Raw genomic sequence first — 26,193 nt, 5'->3', positions numbered from 1 at the left:
TTCTACTCTTGTGTAAATGAATTTTAGTATTCATAAAGTACTTATGTGTCAGTGAGCACTCATACCCACCAGATGAGAACAGCAGGTACTGGGTGGTGATGCAACAAACTTGACTAGTGACCTCTTGTACAGAAATGGAGCAGTGTGTATTTTCTAACCAGATTTCAGGATTTAGGCAACCAACTCTAATCTGGCCTGGATTTACCACTCGTTTTTGTAATAAAACAAAAGCTGCTGCCAGAGGGATGGCAGATGAAAGCAAAGGAGAAATATAAATCTGAACGTCCTCACTGCAGTATTTACCTCAGGTCACAGCAGTGTTTTGTCTTTGGCACTTAGTTACCTCCAGAAATGGCTACACAAGGGAAGGGCCGTTCAGGCGGGGGCTGTCAGCTTCTGACATAATCCTCCTCCTAATTCCAGACACACACAGAATAGGAGGAGCTAGGTTTTGATGGAGATTTTGTGGTCATTACCATCAGCTCAACTTGGTGTACAGTTCAGCACACCGATCGGATCTAAACCGGAGATGAAGTAATCCCCCTCGTCTCTGGCGGGGGGTCCTGCTCCCCCTCCTGCCTGCCCTGATGCTTTTGACTTGGTGCACCAAAACAATTCAAAGCCATCCTGCATGCTCCGAACAATGCGGTTTTTGTCAGGCTATCTAGCTCCTTTTCTGTAGCTGCTGTCGGGTGATCGCCAGGCCCAAAGCTGCTGAGGAGGGAGAAGGGCCCCTCGCTGCCAGGCTGGGACGCGTGGCCGGGTCAGGGCTTGTTGGGGACGTGGAGCTGCAAGGAAAAAGGCGGGAGTGCCTTTACTCCTCAGCAGGCCCCTTTCCGCGGCACTTCTCGCCCGACGCCAAGGCGGGTTTGTGCGCGGCCGCGGCTGAGTGTGCAGCCCTGACCTGCCCCGCGGAGGGATCCCGGGCGAGGCGTTAGTGCGGCCGCAGCACCACCCGCCCCGTCCCCGTGCGACCGCGGCTCCTCCGCGGGGCCTGACGGGAAGAGGCGCGTCACGCGGTCACGTGCTCCGGCGCTCGCCCCGCCGTCAGCGTCGCGCGCGGCGGGCGGGCGAGGGAGCGACGGCCATGAGCGGCCTCTTAGTGCGCGCCCTGCGCGCCGCTCTCCCGCTGCCCGCCGCCCTCCCGGCCGTCCGCCGCCTGCGCACCGCCGTGCCGCGCCCCGCCTTCGCCAAGGAGCTCTTCCTGGGGGCGCTGCGGAAGGTGAGGGGCCGCCCCGCCTCTACGGCTGGGGCCCGCCGGGGCGGGGGGCCCGTCTCGCGCTCCTGGGGCCGGCGTCGCCTGAGGGGCGGGCGCGGGCCGCGGGTCACCCGAGCGGGGGGCCGGGCGCCGCGGTGCCTCAAGTTGCGCGGTGGGAGGTGGCAGATAATAGCGGTGCGCCCGGCGGGGTTGGCAGCCGGTTGGTAACCGGACAGCAGCGCCTTGGTCGGCTGGGAAGCGCGGGTGGGGGAGGGAACCCGTTACTGCGTGGGGGAACGCTGCGGAGGGGAGACCTCTCCCCGGTTCCTTGCTGGCAGCGGAGTGCTGAGCTGTACTTTGACCTCGCATCTGCTGCCCGTTACTGCCTGTGCAAATCATAGAATCTTTTAGGTTAGAAAATACTTTCAAGACCGTGAAGCCCAGCCATTAACCTTGCACTGCCAAGTCCACCACTAAACTGCGTCCCTAAGCGCCTCATCTACACCTGTTTTAAATACTTCCAGGGATGATGACTCCACCACTTCCCTGGACAGCCCGTTGCAATGCTTGACAGCACTTCAGTGAAAAAGTTTTTCCTAATACCCCATCTGAACCTCCCATGACACAACTTGAGGCTGTTTCTTCTTGTCCTATTGCTTGTTACCTGGGAGAAGAGACCAACCCCCGCCTCGCTACAACCTCCTTTCAGGGAGCTGTAGAGAGAGCAATGAGGTCTCCCTCAGCCTCCTTTTCTCCAGACTAAACTCCCCCAGTTCCCTCAGCCACTCCTGGTACAACATGTGCTCCAGACCCTGCACCAGCTTCATTGCCCTTCTCTGGACATGCTTGAGTCATTCAGTGTCTGTCTTGTAGTCAGGGGCCCAAAACTGGATGCAGTATTTGAGGTGCAGCCTCACCAGTGCTGAGTACAGGGGGACGATCCCTTCCCTAGTCCTGCTGGCCTCGCTGTTTCTGATACAAGCCCAGATGCCATTGGCCTTCTTGGCTACCTGGGCACACTGCTGGCTCATCTTCAGCTGGCTGTTGACCAACACCCCCAGGTCCTTTTTTGCTGGGCAGCTCTCCAGCCACTCCTCCTCAAGCCTGTAGCGCTGCTGAGGGTTGTTGTGACCCGAATGCAGGACCCGTACTCAGCCTTGTTGAACCTCATACAAGTGGCCTCGGCCCCTGGATCAGCCTGTCCAGACCCCTCTGTAGAGCCTTCGTACCCTCAAGCAGAATGGAGAAAATGAGGCATCACTGTGCAGTCCACTGAACGCAATTCCAGTAACAACTGCTGCTCCCTATTGCAGTCTGGGCCTGTTTGCTCTCAGGTGTTTCAGTTGTCCTCTCAACTGAAGCTGACCTATAAATTGACCTATTTGCACCTGTGCACACAAAAAGTGTGATGTAATTCAAAATGCTCAAGAGCAACCAGTGTCTGAAGGGCTTCTTTAAACCACAGTTGCCTGTTCTTGCAAGCCTAGCAAGTTCCCTACAGAAAAACAAGTGTTTGTTTACGCTGGGCTCTGGGCATTGAATGACTGCATTCCACAAAACTTATGTCAGTTTATCCTGTGTTTACTTCAGAGAACATGACTTTGTGTAAACTGTTGCTTACAATTTTTAATAGGAAAGATTGAAGTTCTTGTTGTGTCTTGAGATGCCACTAGACAAAGAAGTGACAAATTTGAGATATAACACTGTATTAAAACAGTACTTGTTAATCTAAGGTTTGGAGTATGCATTTATCAGAGATTACAGTGTTAAATAAATTGAAAGAAGGAATAACTCAAATCCACTGAATTGAGTTGAACAAGAGAGAACAGACCTTGTCAAGGAAAGTGTTATGACAGTTAGCAGCCAGATTCCATCCCATTAATCCCTGTTCATATATGCCTTTTTTTTTTTAGCTCTCAGATTTCAATACAACAGTTTTCTGAAAAACTATAGCATTTACTAGATCCTAAATTTTTGGAGCTGACATGATTCTTCAGACTACCATGAACAGTTTCATTTGGGCAAGGGATGACTCTTCTATTTAAAAGGGGAAAGACGATAAAAATTAGAAGCATGCTTCTCATGTAGTCTTCCACTTCTTGTGTTAGTTGCTTGGATATTTTATTTATTCAAGTCTGTCAGGTCATACTGTTTCCAGTTTATGACTGAAATACCAGGGTGATGATAAGGCGCGGTATGGAGCTCACTAACCTTTGTACTTATGACGTTAAACAGGTGGAATGTGCTGTGTGTTTCCAAGGGACAGCACTTATGGGCTGAGCTTTGAAAACACTGTAGCAGTAAATTGATTCTAATACAAATTAAAATTAACTCTTTTTTTTTTTTCTCCACAAAATGGGATTACATTGACAGCTCAATGAAGGAGTTTTGTATTCTCATAGTTCCTAAAATCTCTTGATTTCTCCCTAATGTTTCTGTTTTTCAGGTAATACCTTCTGATTGGTTTTGGTTTATAGTAATGTTGAGTCCTGTGGATTTCATCAGATAAGGCTGTTTCTGTTTCTGAATGTTTTCACAATTTTTTAGAGTCTAGTATTTGAAAGGCATATATTCTTGAATTTTTATTTCAATTGCATCATTCATGCTTTTAAAAAAAAAAATTGCCTTTTACTTTAGGAAGAAGTTTTCCCTTATCCAGAAATTAGCAATGAAGAACTAGAGGAGATCAACCAGTTTGTAGGACCTGTAGAAAAATTCTTCAATGAAGAAGGTATAGTTATAAGTTTCTTATTCATGCAAGTGACTTATTGATTACAGAATGATTTAACTGTAGCAGTTGAATAAGTTTATTATACTTAAAATATTTAAGTTATTTTATGCATTTGTTGCTAGTCATATAGTGCTGCTGGTTCTATAGGCATGTTCATTTATGGCTTTTTTATATGGAGTATTTGGATGCTGATGAGAAGAAATAAATCTTCAAAACAAATAAATAGAAAAACACAGGGAGTAAAAGAATTCTGGGATAGAGGTAGGATTCGAAATTGGTTTTAGCTCAGCTGCATAATGCTATTTACCATTTCACATATTGTGAATTTTTTCTGAAACTTTTTAACTGTCCAACTGTACTAAAACTGGTTTTAGCAGAATTCAGCAGAGATATTCATAAAAACAAAGCATTTATCTTTTTTCAGCATTAGGGAAAAGTTGTATTAGCCATATGCATTCCAGGTAGGGTTGCAGGGTGTTTCTTCTGTTATTGGTGCAACAGATAAACCACTTCTAGAACAATTGTAGAAAATCGGTTTTTACAGACAGCTATTTCTGAGACAGTTAAACAGTATCATCTCAGATTTCCCACTGACAAAGTTACTAGGTCTAGATTGCCAAACACTGCAGGAGTTTGAAGAAGCCTGTGATTGTCACAGATGACAATTTATGAGATCCAGGTAATTTTAACAATAAAATTGTAATGTTGCTCACTGACAGTAAATTAAGAATTTACGCAGATTACATTTTTCAATGCTTTGCTCTGTTGGGGAACATAATTTATTGAGTAAAAAACTGATATTTAAGGGAGGAATAAAAATGTCAAATTACAGAGTTTTAACTAAAGGTGGAAATTCCTCCTCTTTGTTTGAATTCACAGCTATTTCTGTTCAATTATTCAGGGTAACTTACTGGTGTGGTAAAAATAGGTTAGGAGAGCAACCTTAAATTTACAGCTAGAAACTTGGTACGATTGGCACAGGATAAGGAAACTCATCTCAGCAGAGTCGTTGTGAAGCTTGACAATGTCTAGACAACACGGGTAGCTCTGTGTGGGCATAATGGAGAAAGAGGTAAAAAAATCCCTTTCTCTCCCCGGAACAGCTGATGGCATACCACAAATAGCTATCTGATACTCTGTAGCTAAAAAATTAACACAGGAACAAAAAGTCTTTTTTTAAGTGAGTTTTCTTTCTGAGTAACTTCTCTTAGAAGAGCATCTGAATGTTTAGGTTGTATTTCATACAGAAGTTACAGTGTCATTTAACTGGGGTGAATGTGAGGTTTTGGTGGGAAAGCTCGGTTGCTTTTGCAGAATTACTTCCTTGGAAAGATAGCTTGTGTTCCTTTTGCTGTAGCTTACAGCCTTCCTGAGCTGCTTAATACAATTCTTGTTTATTTTCCCTGTTGCAGTACAGACCAGCTCTTTTAATCCCCCAAGAATTTGAATAACTCATAAGAACAAGATTTTTGTAATTAACTCATTTAGGGTTTTTTTTTAATCATGACATAGTTCAGATAGAAAATCCTGTAAATACTTTGCTTATTCAAGTCATGGAATCTGCTAACATGCACAACCTGTACACATAGAAATGTTTGAGAAAATGAAATAAAAACCAGATTTTTCCCACTTCCAAGTCCTTTTCTTGTATATGTTGTGACTTTACAGCCACACTCAGTATTCTTGGGACCTGCCACTTAGTTCTGTATTTTGACTTGGATGCTGTAATAAGGTGGGCTACTTCAGTGAAGCATTGTTCTCCAGAAACAGAATTGGGACTTCCCACTGCAATGTTTAGGACTTGTCTGTGTGATTGTCATCAAAAAGTCTAAAAATGATCATTTTTCACATTGCAGGGAGGAGGATGGGCTGGGGTGGCAGGCGGTGACAGACAGCCCCCAGCCAACCCACTGTATTATTAGTCTTACAGAAGCCACTTCTGGGTTTGAGACTTTCCCAGTCACAAGGGGAGGAAGGCAAACAGGACAGTCAGTAAGATCAGGCTGAAGTGAGAAAGAGTAATTCTTGTGAAGTTAGGGATGAAATGTCTGTCTGTATCTGGTGCAACAAGCACTATGTCTTTTCTAAAGATACTTCAAAAGACTAGAGGGAAATTACAGCAGGGAGGGATGTGGTGCTCCAGCAGCCCCTTTTTCTGTAAGTTATTTCAGTTCTTCAGGTCTGGGCTCTCAGAGTGGTAGTTAGGTTGGGGATCATACTGCTGTGAATGCATAGCACACAGTGGCCTTGGCTCTGATTTGAGAACACTGCAGCCTCAGAGATTTTTTCTGCACTAAGAAACACAGTTTTAAATTATAAAACCTTCTGTATTTGTAGTGGACTCCAAGAAGATTGATCAAGATGCAAAAATCCCACCTGAAACTTTAAAAGGACTGAAGGACTTGGGTCTCTTTGGCATGCAGATTCCAGAGGAATATGGTGAGCAAACGATCACAAAAGAATAACCCAGTAGTCTATATTGAGTTATGCATTTTGGGGTCTTGCAAAACGTGTGTGTACTTTTCCATGTGTAGTCATTTGACTTGGATGTCTGAATTAGGAGCTGAGGCTTCCTCCCTAGTTAATAAAGAGATACGGGCACCAGCAATGTCTGTTGGCTATGCAGGAAGCTCTGCATACTCCTGCCTTGGGCGCCTGAGTTAGATAACTAATTTTAGATGGTGTAAATTCCTCTTGGCATAGCATTTTCCTTTTTGTTCTTTTCTTGGATGCAGTAGAGTAGCTTGACATTCTGCAGGACTTGCAGTTCTTGCTGATGGTTCCTAAATTTATACTGGGTCCAAACTTCAGTGTTTCCTGGAACTGAACTATCAAAGTTGTCACCTGTCGTTGGCAGATAGGAATGTGTTTGACCATATAGAAGTGTAGAAGTATAATGTTTGTTTATTAAAAGTACAGCTTTTGTATAAAAGCTTTCCTATGCAATACTGAACAAAAAGTTTATGTCTTAACATTATAGTGCCAACTGAGATCAGAGACATTAGTTTCTCAGTGGATTAATCCTTAAACTTGCAAAGGAATTTTCAAGAAAATATGGTTCTTATGCATAAAATAAAAATTGGGATTGAAACTACTATTTTACATTAAATTTATAAAGAAATGAGATCAATACATTGTCTGTTTTCTATTATAAAAGAAGGAGACTTTAAAGACAACAACTCAGAGAAGACAAAACTGTGTTTGACCATCTGAAGATAGTTTCAGTGGGGGAGATACCTACAGTGATTACAATAATACTATATGTAGCTGGAGATATAATTCAGTACTTATTTGGTGTTAAAGTAATACACTATTTTTCATAGCATTTTTTTGTTACACCTTTTGTGTTTATTGTATTAGGCAACGTAACTAGAGTTGCTGTGCTGCACTGATTTCAATTCTTAAAGTGTTTATATACATATACGTTAAAATATGTTGGAAAACTTGCATGTACTGTAACATGATGTGATCTCTGCTGATTAATTAATTGTTAATGGATGCTTTTAAAACACATTAGAAATGGTATTAAATGTTTTTCATGGGTATTCAGAACTAGGCAGGGCGATGTGAGAGTAAGATAGAAAAGAGGTTTGCAAGCTCTTTCAAGTTTTTCTCTTCAGGATAGTGTCTTGGGAGGAGAAGGATCTGGACAGATCACCTTAACCTAGGTGGGGAGAAAGAGGTATTTAGGAGTTAAGAAATATATTGGAAGCAATCAGGAGGTTAGTGTCCACTGAAAGGAGGTCTTGGAAGCAGAGAAGGAAGGACAGAACTCAAAGCAGAGTGTTGGGAAGCATCATGATGTTGGAAGTATAACCTACTATTGATTAGCTAGAAATAAGTTTCCCATTCTCAATTTTTTTGAAGAGTCTCAAAGGCAATGTATTTGACTTCAAAATCATACTTTAATAAAATGTTATTGTTGTTTTGGTCTTGTATTGTTTTGAAGCTTGTGAAATAATATTCTCTCAGCTTCCAGTTTTTATAAGGCTGCAATCCATTCAGCATACTTGTAGAAAATCATAGTCCTGTTGTCTTGTAAACACACATTCTGGATACAAACCAGAAGACAGAAAGCAATCACCTTGCTATAAGCAAGCTACTTTTTTCTGCACCATAAATAATACGCTTCTAATGAAGTTACTTCCCATTTTCTGTAGTTTAAACTTGCTGTACTTTTGTTGGTGGTGCTTGTCATATTTTAAAACCCTTCAGTCACACATATTCAGTGCTTCGTGCATTGCATACTGTTTTTCATAATGATTTGTAATCGTGGCATATTTGCCAGAAGCATTAAAATGCAGAACATTAATGGGAAAAATTAAGCTCATGTAAATCATGGAATAACAACTCTCTAACGTGGGCATCACTGGAATTACTGTGCACAACATCAGTAGTCTGAGCTGAATCCTGAGCCCAGCACCTCTTAGAAAGGGGAAAGGAAGCCAGAGCGCATAGAAGAGAGGAGTGCGAGTTTTAGTTCATGTAAGCATGCTCTGAAAGAGAAGAGTTGAAGAGACAGTGATGTGATGAATGGTATTGGGGAGACTTGGTCTGGCATTTATTCAGTATACGTAAAGTAGTTGGGAGTAGTCGCAGTAATCTGCTGAAACAAGGTATTCATTATCCTGACTTACACCCCAGTCCCAAGTTAAAATTATTAAATTATTAACCTGGACAAAAGATTATCTTGATTAGATAAAGTTGTTTATTCGGCAGTAGTATATAAGTTATGGGGAATGGAGTCTAAATTCTTTTTTTTAGAATGGAGTCTAAAATTCTTGAACATTAGACTCATACAAACACAGCTTTGATTTATCCTACTTCTCTTCTTTTCAAACTCCTTACAAATAGTCTCTGCATTTGCAGCAGCAGATGACAACATTCCTCCAAAAAGGATGTGCTGCTGTCAGGTTTGTTTCTTGATATATTGACATTTTTTGGTGAAAGACATTTTTGAAGTGGTGTATCTTATCCTTCTTTAGTACCAGCTTGTAAGTCTGCTTGGGAACCATTTAGTGTCAATTTTGTTGGGTAGCTCATTTTCAGCCCGGTTCGCAGTGAAGCTTGGGACAGCCCGGTTGGCGGGGGAGGGGGGGGCAGGTACCAGCCCGGCTGATTGTGGGGGGGGGTGGTACCGGCCCCTGCCCCATCCTGAGGCTGGTCCAGCACTGCTCCCTCTGCTGCCGGGTCACCCGAAAAGCTGTGTGTGGGTTAACTGCCTGGCTTTGTAACGTGCCGTGGAAAGGTCACCAAAAAAATTCATTTTATCCCCTAAGCACAGAAATTCAGACTGGAGTAGTTTTTATACTGAATCTTTTACCATTTTCACATTGGATTCACATGGGTTATGCTGTATTTGTGATGTGTGAACGCGTGCACACATCTGCTTTCTGAATAGAACTAAATCCAGCACAACTCACGCTTATTAAAAAAGTTACTGTTTTCACAGTGCATTCTTCTGGCACAACTGCAGCAATGTGGTGCTTGTTCGTGGACTTATATCCAGTCTATTCTAAGACGCTCCCCAGTTAACAGTGTTATATTCTTGATGTTTCTGTACTTGAAAGGGATTTTGGGGGGGAAGGGGCAAGTGAAATTGTAAGATATCTACTTAGAATAAAACATAGTACTTGTTGCAGGTGGTCTTGGCCTGTCAAACACCATGTATGCACGTCTGGGAGAAGTCACTTCTTTAGACGGATCTATCGCAGTCACTCTGGCAGCTCATCAAGCTATTGGCCTTAAGGTAGTGCTCTTCTTTTCTGTCAAGTAGTTCTACACAACTTGCATAGAAAAGGTGAGGTGAAGTTTGTTTAAAGTGTGGGTGTAGCAACTAAGAATTACCAGTGAAGCATAAATCAGGTGGAACACGCTGACGTCAGGTCGGTTGTTAGTGTTCCCAGCACCCTCGGCCAGCGCCGCAGTGTAAGACTTTCACGCAGCGTAAAGACTGAATATGAAATACACAAGAAAATTATTAGTCCAGGAAACATTGAGATAATAATTCTTAGGAAGAGTATTTTAAATAACCCCAAGTTTTTTAAATTGAGCAAACTTGATAAAAGTAGCTAGAATAAATATTGAAATAAATAAAATACCAGGGGGGCTAAAATTATGGGGAGGTGGAACAGCCATGCAGGGAATTCAGAAGGATGCAACTTTTTTCTAGATGAATGAGGCTGCATATTGGGGGAGCTGAGAGAAGAAAACCCAAGACCAATGAGCAAGCATGTGAATTTTGAACTCGTCTTCTGTATAATACAGCCTTAGGTATCTGCCTTTTAGTGGTGGATGGATAGTAGTAGTCTGAAGCTTGAAATAGCAGTAAGTTCGTTGTAACAAGAAAAAATTCTTCATGGAATTGAGCAGACAATGTTAATTAAAAATATGTATTTTCCTCACCTTACTTAAAATTTCGCTATCTGTAACCCAGGGCTAGTGAGCGGAGCTGATTTGTGAAGTTGGTCTAATGAGAAGTGTAGTGTAAGACACAGCTACTGTTCCTCCTGCTGTGGCCCGTTTGGGTCAGCCCGGGTTAATCCTAATTTTGTTGAGCAACTGTATGTTAGCTATTTAACCACTGATTATTTAGCTTTATCATGTATTTTTGTATTTTGTTTGTCCTTCATAAGAAACCTGCTGTACAAAAACTAAATACAACAGAGATATGTAAAATAAGTGCGCTCTCACTAAAAGTTGTTGAATGCCTATGTAATGAAATAATTTGAAACCTAAGTAAAGCATGTGTTCTGCTCTCTGATTAGGAGCTTTGAAAATTGCTGCTTTTGACGTTATTGAAATAAAATTTTAGTGATAGTAATGAAGGTATGACAAATTATAGAGGAAGGGCTATCTCAGTGCCTTTCAGAGCAACAGCATAAATACACTGAAACCTACCCGAAGACAGTCTTAACGATAAACCATTTTCTATGGGCATTTGAACAACTGTGTGATGATAACTTTGACATATTTTAATGTCTGATAAATAATAATGTCCATTGTTTATTGAACTGTCTCTTGTTATGCCATAAAATTTGCAAATTAAGCTTCCTGAACTTGACAAAGCTTGTCAGCTTTATTTCTTTCTACACAGGTTGATGTTGAAAAGTTTTCTATTTATTCTTTATTTAGGGAATCCTCATTGCTGGCACTGATGAACAGAAAGCAAAGTACCTGCCAAGACTGGCATCTGGGGAGCACATTGCAGCCTTTTGTCTCACTGAGCCCGGAAGGTACTGTTTGTGTGATCATAAAAGCTTCAGGAAGCACCAGAAGACCAAAATGATGTTTTTATTATTTTTGTCTTCATTACAGTGATTGCTTGGGTTAATATATTAAATCTTTATTATTTGGTGCCTATGGTTTCACTATATAGGTCAGGTATTTTGTGGGTTTTTTTTAAAAAGCTACACTTCAAATCATGTAATTCATCTTTCCCCAATGTGCTGCTTATGTTAGTTACCATGGAATTACTGACTGTTACTGTTCCTATCCCAGGAATTCAACCACTTAATTTCTGGCATCACTGAATATGACTTGAAAGGATACTTTGTGCTATGTTAGAAATAATGTGCTGTGACTGTTCTAGGATGCTTTCAGTTCTTTTTCAAAATTATAAAAACCTGTATTGAAGGACCTACCAAAAATAATAGGAAGAAATTTTGGTCTTTCCTTAGAGTTTAGAAGAGGCGTCTTTATAGCAGCAACTTCATTTCAAAGATAAACTTGTATTTATTACATTTATTCATTGACTGTTGCAAAGGTTGCAAATTCCGTTAATGCAGGAGAGGTACAGTTTTCTTTAAAACATCCAGGCAGATGGTTTACTATGTGATTGAAGGACTGAGACCAATTGAGTGTTTGAAGTTGAATCTTGCTTGTCCATACTAAAACTATAGTTTGAAACTGTTTTCTGACTTCTTGCCTGCCAGAATGACTTGCAATGAGCATTTGATTTACTTGCTAATTTTTGTGTTGCTGTGATGTAGATACCTCCCAACCATCAGTGATGGTTTTTATTCAGGAGCCCTAAGCTGGGTTTTAACCCTCTGAAAGCTGTCCCACTTGCAGGTAAAATTTAAACTAGCACAGGTATTTTAACAGTGGTCCATGGAGGGGACTTGGAAGTAACACACGGGAAAAAAACAAGGGCTAACCGTGTTCTGAAATTCTTCTAATGTCTTTATTTAGCCCAGTATTATTTAAAAAGATTGCTAGTCTTAGTAACTTTAACTTCAGTCTTCTCAGAGACCTTAGTTCTAGTGCACAGGCGCAGTCATTCTTAGAACTGAATTTTAGAAATTTAATTCCATTAAAATACCAGCTGAGATTTGACTGTTCATGAGCATAACAACTGTCTTCTGCTGAAAGCCCAAAGTGAGCTGTTGTGGAAGAGGAAACTTCTTTCAAGGGGGAGATTATGTGCTGCTTGTTACATTACGGAATAAAGTGGTGATTCAAGAGAGGGCGTGAACTTTTAATCACAAAACGTAAACTTTTGATTGCTTAGTTGTAATTCACCTGCTGATTTTGCTTCTGTAGAAAGTATTTGATGTGCCCAAGTGCTCGTTGATAGAGACTGTCACATGGCTGTTTGTCATTTCTGTTGAGCCTTTTTGCATTTAGAATATAAAACCAGGTGTGAATTATTGAGGAACAACTTGGACATTTTAAACTTGATTGTGTTTTAGGATGACGGTCTCATTGTATGTTCACATAGCTCAATGTGTAGCTGAAAAAAATTGCTTATGTGGCATTCTGAACATTCTGGTCAGGTCATAAGACTGTTAATAGACATGTTAATCAGCAGAAATGCCCCCTCAGGTAACTTAAATAGAAGTAGATTTCTTTAGAGCTGTTTCCTCATTAGTTAAAAACTAAAATTTATATACTACTATTTAATACAACTGTAAACATTCCTTTTTAAAGGATGGGAGGAAGGACAAGATGTAGCATGTTTATTTCTTTAAACGTTGATAATTTGTTTGGCTTTTAGTGGAAGTGATGCTGCGTCCATCCAGACAAGAGCAACCCTCAGTGAAGATGGGAAATACTTCTTATTAAATGGCTCCAAGGTATCCACTCACAGTCTGGAAATCTGACAGGTTTTTATTACAAGTTTATAGAAAGCATCTTTGTCTTTTGCAGCATTGCAATCAGTCGGTTTTGCCAAGTAAAAGGCTAGCTTGGCAGTTGCATCAGAATTTTGAGGTTTCCGAGCTAGTGAAGAATGACCATGTCAAAAAGACAACCCATGTTGTTTTAGGGCCAAAGAGACTAGAAAAGCCCACAGTTCAGGGAACAACTTTCACTAAACTCTTGGTAAGAAAGATATGAAAAGTCACTCTTAAGTTCCTTCTCTGTATAGCCAGCTCATGGTGTTCAGCATCAGGGAGGCTTAGTTAGTTAGTCCCCTCTGTGACAGCCATAGGCAAAAAAAAACCTGAACCATTTTTTGCCCTGTCTTCATTCTTCATGCCAGATATTGTATTTTTGAAAGAAAACTTGACATTGAATTGGAAATAGGGCTGCTTGGAGCATTTCTGCTAAAAGAAACAAAGGCAAAATACAGTCTTGAAGAAATGTAGAGATTTACTGGATTCAACAATATGTGTGATACATTGCAGACTTGATCTGCAGTTGTTGATAGGTCTGTGATGTGAGGAGACCCATCCTGTGGTAGAAGCTATGTGTATGTGGCCTCATTCAGAGAATTTCTCATCAGAGTTGAAATTACTTGGGCAGAGTGCTTCTACAGTCTGTATTACCCTTATATACCTCACGTGCCATAAGTAGCAGGATATACAAGCTTTTGTGAAAATGCACCATGCATTTAATTCAAATCTGTATAACAACCTATGTTTATAGTTGCTCATTCTGTGGTCAACTTCTGGAAATGTGTTCACAAGAGGCAAAACTAGTAGCAGAACACTCATTAGCATTTAAGGGAAGAAGCAGCAATTTTTCACCAGTCTGTTCTTTGCTAGTCTACTATGAAACACTTAGGAACAGTGCTCATAAAATCAGAACAAATACATTTCTTACACATCTTTCCTCTCTCCAAACAGGTTTGGATATCAAATGGTGGCCTTGCCAGTATTTTCACAGTGTTTGCTAGGACAGAGGTTGTTGATAAAGATGGACAACTAAAAGACAAAATCACTGCTTTCATCGTAGAGCGGGATTTTGGTGGAGTCACCCATGGGAAACCTGAAGATAAGTTAGGCATTCGAGGATCCAATAGTAAGAATCACTTAAAATTGTTAACAGAAATTGTTTTAATATTTTAATGGTTTAATTTGTTTAGATCAGCTGAATTCAGAGGCAAATCAATATCTATTCCATGTAACAGTGTAAGTTTCATTTTTCTTTACCTAGCTTTTCGTATGGGTCCTTCCTAATGCAGGGTCTGAAACAAGAAATCCATATTGCAAAATTCTTTTCTGCACGAATGAAGATTCCCTAACTATGCAGTGAAAGAAATTACTCAGAAGATTCAGTAATCAATTAGGTTTAATCTAGAAATAAGTTCTCGTAGGCTCTTCTTAAGCTGGTAATAGTTTTTCACCATCTATCATTTGGACTTGACTGCTGTATCTGTTCTTTAAAATAGAGACAAAACCAGAGTTCTTTGTTTACACAATGTACATTAATTATATTTTGAATATTGTACATGAGTAATTGATGTCAACTACAATCTTTTCCCAAATTCTAACTTTTTTGGCAAAGCACATGTAATTCTGCCATAAACAGTGCATTAGGAAAACTTTACTTCCTGTTACAAAAAGAGTAAATTATGTTCCTGAATGTCTTTTAAATATTTCTGCATAATACTTCAATAGCTATTAACTCTGTGTTTCAGCCTGTGAAGTGCATTTTGAAAACACAAAAGTGCCTATAGAGAATGTAATTGGAGAAGTAGGAGGGGGATTTAAGGTAAGCAGTGAAGAATAACTACTAATGATTTTTAAAAGCCTGAAGGGGGCAACTTCTTTTTTTTTTTTTCCTCCTGTACTGAAGTTTCCTTATTGGTAGTATGAACATTGCCAGCTGAAGAATACTGGAGGACAGACTTCTCCCTTTACCTTACGTGCTTTGTGTTAATTGGTTTCACTGGCGCAGTGCACAAGTGTGCCATAATCTCAGATTTTTATGTATTTCTTCTCAACACAGTTAGAGAGCTGGTTTCTGCTCTTTGTTTGGCTTTTCATTGTTTTTCACGGTGTACTGTTCTCTTCAGAAATTTTCCAGCAAAAATTCTGAACTGAATCAGGGAAATGTCTTCTGCTGTTTTCTACAGCCAGAATTGTAGACGATGTTGAAAGGGAGAGAAAGAAATGAGTATAACAGGAAATGGTTTGAGGAAAGTCCAGATCTTATCCAAGGTCCCATGGTTGTCAGATGATTTTCCGGGGTTGCATTATTGCACAAGAAAATACTGGGAGGAGTACACTGACAGGCTGCCTCTGGCATTGGCTTCTCTTCGTTGCATCAGGAAAGTGGGACACCAGTAAAAATACAACACTGGTCACTTTGCTGTTGTAACCTTTCTCCAAGAGTCTGACCTGTGGATTTGCAAAACTGTTCTTAATGGTCCTTCTTGGTTTTCTTACTCCGTCTGTAGCAGGCAAGTTCACACCCGAATGCTAAATGAAATTATTTTCTTTAATGTAGTAAACATACTTAAAGAAGATTTTTATGGTTTCTTCTTCAGATAATTAGCACAAATTAAAATGTAGGAACAATGACTTCTTGCTAAATTTTTTAACAGTCTTTGAACTGGGTCACCCGCGTTTCTCTTGTTAAGAAACAATAATACTAGATTTCAAAATCTGTTTTGTACGTTATTGATTTCTTGTATGTTGCTGAAAGGTATCTGAGGTGGGAAGCATCCATCTCAGGTCAGCTGCAGGGAAGATTTTTATATTTGACTTATATTCTGCCTTTCTTCTTCATATGATAAACTTGAGCAGTGCTGTCTAGTTTGAATGTTGTTTGTCTAGTTGCAGATAAATACATTTTTATCTACATTTTACTTAACTGTAGTTTGAATAGAAGATCACTTCCAGGATCATCAGTATCTGAAAACGATTTCAAATATGAAATTAGATGTAGTAAGTCACCCTAAAAGCTTAGTTTTGCAGCATTATTGCTGGGATGCTGAACACTGTGCTGACCAGTGTGAGGGCAGGTGTCACAGGATAGGACATGTATTTCAGTGACGAGTGAAATCCAGGAAAGCACTAAAACATGAAGCAATGTAGCACTGACAATTGTGGCCTAAGGAGAAGTTTTGTGGCAACAACATCACCTAAAAACTGTTCATCTTCTTTACAGGTCGCCATGAATATCCTAAACAGTGGAAGATTTAGCATGGGCAGTGCATCTGCTGGAATGATAAAAAAATTGATAGGTGGGTGAATTAGGTCTTCTGGATTGCTGGATGCCATGCAAAAAAGTGATCTGCATAAGGTATATCATGCAGTTAATTCAGGATAGCAACAAGAGTCTTGATCATAACAACATCACTGTGGTATTAGTCATAATGTGCTTTGACTTCTTTAAAACACTGAAATATTTTTATTGTAAATTTTTATTAAAACCTGTTTACAGTGTTCTAACATTGAAGCCTTTTCAGTTCATATAGTGGAAAATTCCTGCCTCTGTTGAATTTTTCTGAGATAAAATGTTGTTACTAAGAGAATAGCCTATATACTGTTGCTTTTAGAAGGTATAATCTGTACCTGCTTAAATAACTGGCTCAAAGCTCATACACGGTAATGAAATTGGTTTCTACCAATGGGTACCCAAAATAGTAACAGAAATCTCTCTAAAATAATCAATTAGCACTGAGATGTGCCTTCTCTAAGAGTACAGGTTCACACCTCAGATTCTTGTTTAAAAGCCGTTGGCACACTGTTCCCAGATTTGATCAACACCATATTTTGAGGGTGTTTTTCACAAACTACTGCTGCTGGGGCAGCGAGGGGTTTTCTACGTGTAGGTTGAAGTGTCACAGTCAGTCCATAGAAAGACATTATCAGCAGGAATGGTCTGTCGCAGTTACAGTTCTGCTGTTTTGACATGGATTTTTGTTTGTTTGTTTTTTTTTTTTTTAAAGAAATGACAGCAGAGTATGCTTGTACCAGGAAACAGTTCAATAAGAAACTGAGCGAATTTGGATTGATTCAGGTAATAAAAAATAAAAACTCTAAATCTCTGTGCTTTGTATTGACTAAGTGCAAGGACGTAGATTGTGTTTGGGTTCTTTTAGCTGTACTGGTTTAAAGAAATTGCTAGAGGTATTAAACCTGTGTAAACTCAGCGCAGAGTTCTGTACACTGATTTTTAAATGTCTAGAATGACAAATGTCATGAATAAAGATAGGTTTTTTTAGATTTTGTTATGATTGTTTTGCAGTAGTACTTTTTATTAGTATTTGATAATATGCTAAACATATGAAAACTGCAGTTGTGCTCTTAGGTTTCAGGCTTGTTTGTGGGATTTTGCATCTGGATTACTGTATGATTCCTCGCATTACTATTTGACAGGAGAAGTTTTGTTTTATGGCTGTGAAAGCATATGTAATGGAGAGTATGGCTTACCTCACTGCAGGAATGATGGACAGGCCAGGGTTTCCAGACTGCTCCGTGGAGGCAGCCATGGTCAAGGTAATTAATTTTATTGGAAGAGTTGCCTATGGCTTTAAGGTAATGCAGGCTAACACCTCTCCTGTTTTCAGTCTACATTCCAGATTGCTGAGGTATTACATTTAGACACGATACAAAAACCTCAGCTAGATGAAAAAAATAGACATTACTGTTTTCTCTATATCCCACGTACTGTTGATGACCTCAGATTCAGGCTTTTGTCACTGTATGAAATAAAAGCTGTATACGGCTGGTTTGGAATATCACGGTCCTCTTGAACCCTGCTTTTATGAGGCCTCACACGGTAGCAAGAGTAAAAAGACACTCAGTTGTATTTCCAGCTGCAGGCCTGGCTACGGTGCTTCTGTCCTGGCTTTAACTCGGAATTAGTTGGAGAATATATATTGAGAAAGCGTCAGGCCCTCTCTGCTGGGGTGTCACTCTGAGGCGTTGCTGCAGCAGAGGGCGGGTGCTGCTGGCCCGCCGGCGCCTTGAGGAGAGCTCACGGATCTTCAGCCCTGCTGATGGTCCCTGACAGTGGGGGCAGTTCAAAAGGACGCGGGTTCCGGTGAATCTGGGCAGACGTGAAAGGCTCCAGCCATCCAGCTACAGCTGCCCTTTCCGTTTGTGGCCGTCACTCTCGCAGGAGTATTTCCTTATAGAGACATGTTTGTGGATTGCAAGGAAACTATTTAAGTTTGACCAAAGTATACAGTCTGAGTCACGAGGATACTAGTTCAGGCAAGCTTTTAACAGGACTACTGTAACAGTAGTGCAAAATAGTACAGCAGTGTCACGTAGATACAGTAACAGAGCAATGTATTCTGTATTTCCTGAGTAGCATGGTGATTAAAATAGTGTTCAATGGCAGGTGTTCAGTTCGGAAGGTGCATGGACTTGCGTAAGTGAAGCACTGCAGATTCTTGGAGGCCTTGGCTATATGAAAGATTATCCCTATGAACGCCTTCTCAGAGACACCAGGATACTTCTGATTTTTGAGGCAAGTATCAATATACTGTTTTTACTGAAATTCACACTCTCACATTCTGTAAACCTGAGCCGAAACCCGAGTATTCAGTTGAACAGGCCTTCATTCGTTCAGTTGCAAAGTCTGTAATAGTTAGAATAAGACTGAAGAACTAATCTTGTTTTCTTTGGAGCTATGGATCGTACTTTCCTATAACAAAATAAGGTACGATGGCTTTTATAGACTAAGCACAAAGTGAGTTACAGTAGGAACTGGCACTAGCTTGGCCTCGGAAAAGAACAAGCTGGTGCTACATATACATGGTAGTGTATATATACAATTACTGTAGTGTATATATATTGGTAGCATATATACAGTTTCTTAAATATTTAGAAACTTTCTGGATGTTTTTAACAAAATAGGCAGCTGTTTTAAATACACTGTCATGAGAAAAAACAGTCCCAGTTCATGGCTTGGGTTTGTTGTTGTTTTGAACAGACTAAAGGATTCTAAATTAGTATAAAAGCCTAAAACTGTTCACAAAAGTAACTCATCAGTTTCTGTTCAGTAAATAGTTGTAATTTTGTGGCCAAGCTGCTCTGTTGGTGTCTAGACTCAAGTAACCTTTCCTCTTGCGTGCTTCTCACAAGTGAAGTAGAGAAACTCACAAAAGATTAGTTTAGAAGTTTAATTAACTTATTGATAGGCATTTATTTAAAAAAAAAAAAAAAGTTGGCTGTGAAATTTATTCTGTTTCCAAGCTGAACTATCAGTGAGCATTCATCTGTACATCTGAGTTAGACTTCCAGACATGATTTTTCTTGAACTGTGGCCTCTTTGTCACATGGTCTGTCACTGGGTCACACAGTTTTGACACTGATCTAATACTCAGGGAGCTTTTCCTCTGGGACCAGCCTTCTGTGTTTTAATCTTTATTTGTCAGCCATCTGTATTAAGCAATCACATAATGGGTTCCCAGACATTAAATTGTACAGTATCATTTTAATTTCTTGGTCTACATTTGTTTTCCAAACAGGCATATTGGGCAGTTTTACAGCTATTTAAATGTTCCTTTACTGGAACAATGCAGAACTCATTTTTTACTCAAAATGCATTTAGTCTGGTTTCTTTTTCATTGTGAAACATGCGTGTTTGTAATGAGAGGCTGAACTTCTTCACAGCTAAATGAAATCAGAATTTATAATTGAAATAAGGCAAAAGATAGCAAATCTTACTCTTCTATGGATGAAGAGTAATCTTTCAATACTAGAACAGTAGAAAGGGAAGACTGGCAAAACAGTCCTGCTTGCTCTTGGACCTGCTGGGAAAACATTCATTAATATTGTAAACTTTACAGTTAACTAAAGAACCTGTCTTCAAAATTATACATATTAAAAAAAAAAAAAATTAATAGAGTGTTCAGTCTTTGTTGCTTGCTTGCAGTATCCCTGACCCTCTGCAGCCACATGTCCCCCACCTGCCCAGCTTCTGTTACCGCTTCAGGCAAACTCACCTGGGAGTGGGGTTTCTGCCATAAGTGTGTTTTCCTTACAAGTCTCTCAAGGATTTTATCTTACGAGTCCAAATGCAGTTTAGAACATTTCAGGGAAAAGCACGGCACAGGTTATTTAGATACTAAAAGCAGTTTTAGGAAAAAAAGTATACATAATATTAGCATAGCATATCTAGATTTTTTAAAATACTAAAAACACTTTCTGACTTCACTTTATATTTTATTTTTTACAGGGAACAAATGAAATTCTGCGAATGTATATTGCTTTGACGGGCATGCAATATGCAGGCAAAATCTTAACTGACAAAATTAAGTATGTTCTTATTTGTTGCTAATAGTTTTTAATAAACTAAGAATCTGATAACTGTTTATAGATAAGAGGGGAAACTGTGGGAAAAACCTGCAGTATTTTTCAATCTGTCTAAAAGCTAGTTCAATGTTATAGAGGTCTTTTTTTCTTCTTAATTGGATGTTTTATAGATGTAGGAATCTTGGCCTTATTATATTTTATCTTATAATTCCAGCTTGTGTAAAATTCTTTCTTACAAGACCAGTAATTAAAATTTTATCGCTTAAGGTTTTATAACAAAGTTTTATTGGTAAGACAGCTGTATGGTGCATACTGAGTACAGATGCTGGTCTCTGGAATTTATTGTCAGTATTTTTGAGAGGAACCTAATATGAACCGTGTTGTATACTTTTAAGGCTGTAGAATTGTTCTCCAGACTTCATAGTAAAATGCATCAAAGGACTTGATGATTTGTGGATAAACTGCAGGTGTTTTGGTAAAGCATTTAGAATTTCAACTGCTTGTCTGAACCTCCTGAAACTTCCCTTGCAAACCAGGAAATGGCCTTTAACAGCTCTTGTTTACCCAACATTTTAGAGAAATCAAGAAAGGAAATGTGGGAGTGGCACTGGGAGAGTTTGTAAACAAATTACGGGACACGATGGGCAGAAAAGTGGATTATGGGCTAGTTGGTGATCATGGAGTGGTGCATCCCAGCCTCCAGGTAAGGGGGGGACGGGGACACAGTGCTCTTTGATCAGATCCAGGCACGGGTCCTTCCTGTTTGGTTGCCTTCACTGCTTGTCACAACTTGATACCCAGTTTATGCAAAACAAAGTGTGTGCTTAGGAACAGTGAGTTACAAATTTAAGCAGACGTTTGTACCATTTCAGGGGTAAGGACTTAGTTGTTATATGGGTGCATATCAAGGTAAAATGAAGACTGCTCTAAGTCTGTATTTATACCAAATCCAGGTTTACATCTATTTTAGTAATTTATATAAATTGAGCCGTCACAGTCTTTGTTTGTAATGGTCTGTTGCTGCCCTTCATAATAAGCTCAGTTACAAAACACAGTATTTTTTCCTGTTTAATAGTAACACAGTTTTAGATAAGAATTTCTGTGAACTATATATACATACTAGCTTAATCACTTAGTAAATAATTTTTACAACCAAAGACAAGCATTCTGTTAATCGAAAAAAGATACGTTTTTCCCATGATGTTTTGTTAGTGATTTGAAAAACTAACAAAACGATTTTTACTGTTCTGTCAGTACACCTGTCCTCCAGGTCAGATATTTCGGGCATGCTGATAAGAGGATTCACCAGGCCTTGCTAATACTGTTCTGTTCACATAAGGCACCTTAACGATGTGGCACCTCCTTCGGGGGAATACGCTGTGTCCTGCAGTGCCCCCAGAGTACGTGGGTGGATCATTTTAACTGGACCTGGCTGACGCACTAGATTCAAATTTCCTCTGAGTAGCTTCAAACACACTTACTTGCATTTGTGTGACAAGAATCAGCATAATGAATTAGTTGCGTTCGTGAATTAATAACAGCCAAATATGACACTGGAAGTTTTCTTCCTGCTTAATACCAGAATTTGAGACTATTGGTGAATTCACACAGGAGTACCAGATAATCTTGGTTTTCAGGGTTTTTATAACCTGAAGCACTTAGAAGAAGAATTAGGTTTGCTGTACAGAACTAAATGTTGCATAAGAATTTTTCAAACTATTATCTGCATAAGCATAAAGACTACTGAAAAGTTATCAAAGTAAAATTTAGAAAATTTTAATGCGTGTCTTACAGAGAAAGAATAGTGCCTATCTGGCTTTCAGCAGCCAACTGGATGAATGTTAAAACAGTGCTTGCCAAGAGAAAAATCTAGTATTAGTTGGGCTTCAGGATACCAGGGCTGCATCTAAACAGTGATTTTTCCCCTCAGAAAAGAATCAACATTGTATAATTCCATTCCTCTTAGGTAAACAGGGAAACTTTCTCCTTTTTAACTGGGAAGAAAAAGATGTGAAATAGTGAAAGATCGTCTTAAAAGGGAATTCTGGTCAGTGACTAGAAGTTGGTAGTAAACACTGCATTTAGCAGAAAATTGAACTGCCAGTGTTTTAGAGAGGGAAAGTTTGTTCTTGTGGTGGGGCGGGTGTCTTGGGGCTTACATCGTTATTTTCTGCTATAGAATTGCCTGTCAGTTGTTAACTTAGTGTACGCTGTTCCTTCGTTTTGATCACGCAGAATTCATTCCAGACCTCTCAACAGTGTTCTGCTATGCTCCAGTCCCGGCTGATTGAAAAAGGAAACCTAGTTTTGTGCTGTAGTTGAAAATTCTAATTTGTGTCTTGGCTGCTAAACCCCCCAGAAATGCTGGCCTCCCGCAGCCCGACCACAGGGGCCCAGGACTGTGCGGGCAGAGCAGCTGCTTTTCATGCAGAAAGTCGTGTCGCCCAAGTCCAGAGTTTGGTTTTTTGGCTGGGCAGCCCAGGAGTAGCTCATACTTCCCATAGGTGCTTCCCTAGAATACGCTGCTTGTTTTCCCTTAGAAGACTACTCAAATTGTTGTATTTTCTATTTTATTTTATAGGAAAGTGGCAAGAAACTTGAAGAAAACATTTATTATTTTGGAACTACAGTGAGAGGCCTGCTGACTAGGTTTGGCAAGGTAACTTATTTTTTCTGTTAGCTTCGTTATTGAGTAGTTTATCCTCAACCAAATTGGCCTCACTAGAATCTAGAGTGGGCTGTGTGTGTGGCAGGAGCCAGGACTTCCTTTACACATCACAATTCCATTGAATATGAGAAAATACACTGAAATTCTATACTCAGTGTAATAGACAACTTATGTTTAAAAAAAAACCCAAAACGCACAAAAAAAAATCAATCTCGGTGAAGTAGTTGTTTTCTTCTACCTCTGTAAGCACAAATCCTGCCTGCTCCTGTGACTGAAGTACTTTGCTGCGAGCAGTCACTGGAGCCATGTCCCTGTTCCCAAATGAAGAGCTGTACCCGCAGTTTTTGGATTTATGCTATTTGTCTGTATTGTGCAGCAAATGCATCTGTCCGTACGCCGTGCCGGTGGCATAGTTCAGATAGGAGACTGAGCTTAGAATACCCTGGATTTTCAATTTTGGGACAGTTAATCTGGTATGTTCTGAGAATGTTTATCAGACTAGGCCCTGCCACATTCCACCTTAATTAATGCATCTTTTGAACAGGCTTAATATATTTGGTACTTTAATTTCAGTGATTTTGGCCTTTACCGGAGTGGTTTCAAGACACAACAATTTGACTGTAGGCTGCAGGCAGACAGAAATAGACTGTAGGCTGCAGGCAGACAGTGCAGTTAATCCAGAACTTTCTGATTTAGAGTAGAAGTTCTGTGTAACGACTTAACCTGTTCATGCTAAATAAGTATGAGTCTAAATCCAAGGTATGAAAAAAAAGTTTTGTTAAAGTTTCAAATTGATGATCTACAAGCTAATAATCATTTCTACTCTTCTAGACAATAGTGGATGAGCAGTTGGTTCTGAAGAGAGTGGCAGATACAGTTATTAATATATATGCTATGACAGCAGCTATTTCCAGAGCCAGCCGGTCTATCAGTATCGGCCTAAGAAACCACGACCATGAGGTAAGCTGTACTTTAATACCAGTCATACCCGTTCAATGCCTGCACTCCTTGGATCATGTGGCTTAACCATCAGTTAAATAATAACCACCAGTATTTATTACCATTGTGCCTCACCAAGTGTTTTGTAATAAAGAGGCACTATCCAGCCTCAGACTTCTCCTTGCAACGTTACAGCCTGTCTGCGTTTTACAAGGCTCTAACCCGCTGCTTTTGCCTCCCCGAGCCAACTTTCCCCTCAGCTCTGAAACGTGCAGGAGCATGAGGCTGTCCTAAGAGTGCTCTAAACCAGCGGGCGTTGCATGCTAATGTCTCAGACCTCGTGAAGCCTCAATGACAAGCAGCTTTCATTACACCCCAAAGCACACTCTACGTTTGTTAAGAACTTATATCTACCACAGCAAACTCTCCCGAAAACCAGCAGCACACCAGAATGTTTCTAAACTGATTGGTGCAAGAGTGCAGTAACCACAGCAGTTGCCCCTCGGGTGCTCTGAACGTATGAGTCACATGCTATTAAAGTATTTAAAATATTTTAACAAATACATACACATTTATGAATGAATTGCAAATTTGCATGTTCTCTTAAACCTGCTAATACCATGCAGTTCTTCCCAAACTCTTTCCATATAATCGTTAATAAATAGTAACGTCTAACAAGAATATTTTGTCAAATTTATTGACAGTAAAGTGGGAGTTTGACACACAGGTGATTGTATAGTAGCTCATTTAAAGTTTCACGGTAACAGTTATGCTACAGGAGAAGCAAATTTGCTACAATTAAGTGTTAGACAAATCCAGACCGATTAACCTTTGTCTTCACTGGCCTTGAGACTTCATACTTTCTGTGTGTAAGCCCCATCTGGATTTATTACCAAAAATGTCTTCTGGTCAATTTTGAGTGAAGGGGTCATCCCCAAGTCTGACACTTGGTAGCTGTGGGGAAAAAATGAATTAAGTTTGCAACATACATTACTGGCTTGCAGGGCTTCATTCTCAAGAGACAAAACTAGACTTTCAGAGGTTTAAATGACTGTATTTTTACTACATTGTTTTGTTTATGAAATTAATTCACTAGTTCTCAACTGAGTTTTACTATTTCCTCAGGTGCTTCTTACAAATATCTTCTGCACAGAAGCATATTTCAAGAATAATTATGCCATGGCTCAATTACAAAAATGTAAGTTCTATAAAAATAATTTTTATACTCTCATGGCTTTCACAGACTCTGAACAAAAGTAGGTGGTTTTGATGTGACCAAGAATAGTTTTGCTCTGTCTTTAATTTGGATGCAGAACAGAACCTGGTATGAGTTGAAAATAAAGAGTCTCTTCATTTAATAAATAAACTGCAGTGATTCTTCTTTTCCAGCTGCGGGGAGAAATATAAAATCTATCAGTAGCAAATACTCCTGTAAAGAAAATATGAGATAACAGTTAGGTGTTTGACCTATTGGGTTAAGTACTGACCAGTTAGGTATTTGCTCCCTGAAACTCAGTCTGCAGTAATCAGTCTTTTTTAGAAGATAATGTTAAATTATTTCCTGCCACTGCAGTGTAGATACTTGCATTTGTATTCTAAAATCCTTTTTGAAAGAACTTTAGAAAAGCTATTTATGTTACTGTAGTTAACTTTCCTTCTGTTTCTCCACAGATGCAGATGAAAATCTGGATGACCATATTAAAAAAGCTGCAAAGCAGGTCCTGGAAAAGAGAGCGTATACGTGTTCTCATCCCCTGGACAGGACATTCTGATCTCTGCCCTGACAGCAAATCCTGGTGAATGTAAAACGGTGACTTAATTTTCTGCAGTTCGGGTATTTGACACCTCAAAAATAACCACTTCATGAGTTTACCAAATGTAATTAGCTGTAACTGTGTAAAATAAAACTTCTAAACACAGCTTCACATAAAGAGGATAAATAAAGACATTTTATTTAAATCTGAAGTAATGTCATTAGATGTATATGTCTGTTTCCCTTGGAGCTAAAGACAGTTGAGGTTTGGGCAGTGAGATGTGTTTTCCCAGGGAAGGGATGGGGTGTTTTTCTAAGTCTCTTTTAATCTTAAATCACTCCTTACTTCCCTCCCTTTGGAGAAGCCCTGAAAGACTTGCAGAATCAGAACAATTCCGTTGGGAAGGGGCCTGCGGAGGTCACCTTGTCCGGTGCCCTGCGGGCAGCTGCGCCCACACAGTC

General features: G+C 39.8%; 1 protein-coding gene across 1 annotated transcript; it reads left to right on the top strand.

The window, feature by feature from the left end:
• Positions 1–1,042: 1,042 nt before the first annotated feature.
• ACAD9 (acyl-CoA dehydrogenase family member 9) lies at positions 1,043–25,943 on the top strand. The gene is made up of 18 exons (XM_074836679.1): positions 1,043–1,222; positions 3,836–3,929; positions 6,267–6,368; positions 9,572–9,678; positions 11,064–11,164; positions 12,928–13,006; positions 14,000–14,174; positions 14,794–14,867; positions 16,269–16,344; positions 17,053–17,123; positions 17,483–17,602; positions 18,453–18,581; positions 20,295–20,374; positions 20,948–21,074; positions 22,953–23,030; positions 23,871–23,999; positions 25,104–25,176; positions 25,650–25,943. The coding sequence occupies exons 1-18, from the start codon at positions 1,088–1,090 to the stop codon at positions 25,748–25,750; spliced, it is 1,851 nt and encodes a 616-aa protein (XP_074692780.1). The 5' UTR covers positions 1,043–1,087; the 3' UTR covers positions 25,751–25,943.
• Positions 25,944–26,193: the final 250 nt, after the last annotated feature.

Source organism: Strix aluco, chromosome 11, assembly GCF_031877795.1.
Source record: "Strix aluco isolate bStrAlu1 chromosome 11, bStrAlu1.hap1, whole genome shotgun sequence".
NCBI classification, from domain to species: domain Eukaryota; kingdom Metazoa; phylum Chordata; class Aves; order Strigiformes; family Strigidae; genus Strix; species Strix aluco.
This window is presented reverse-complemented; position numbering and strand designations above follow the sequence as displayed.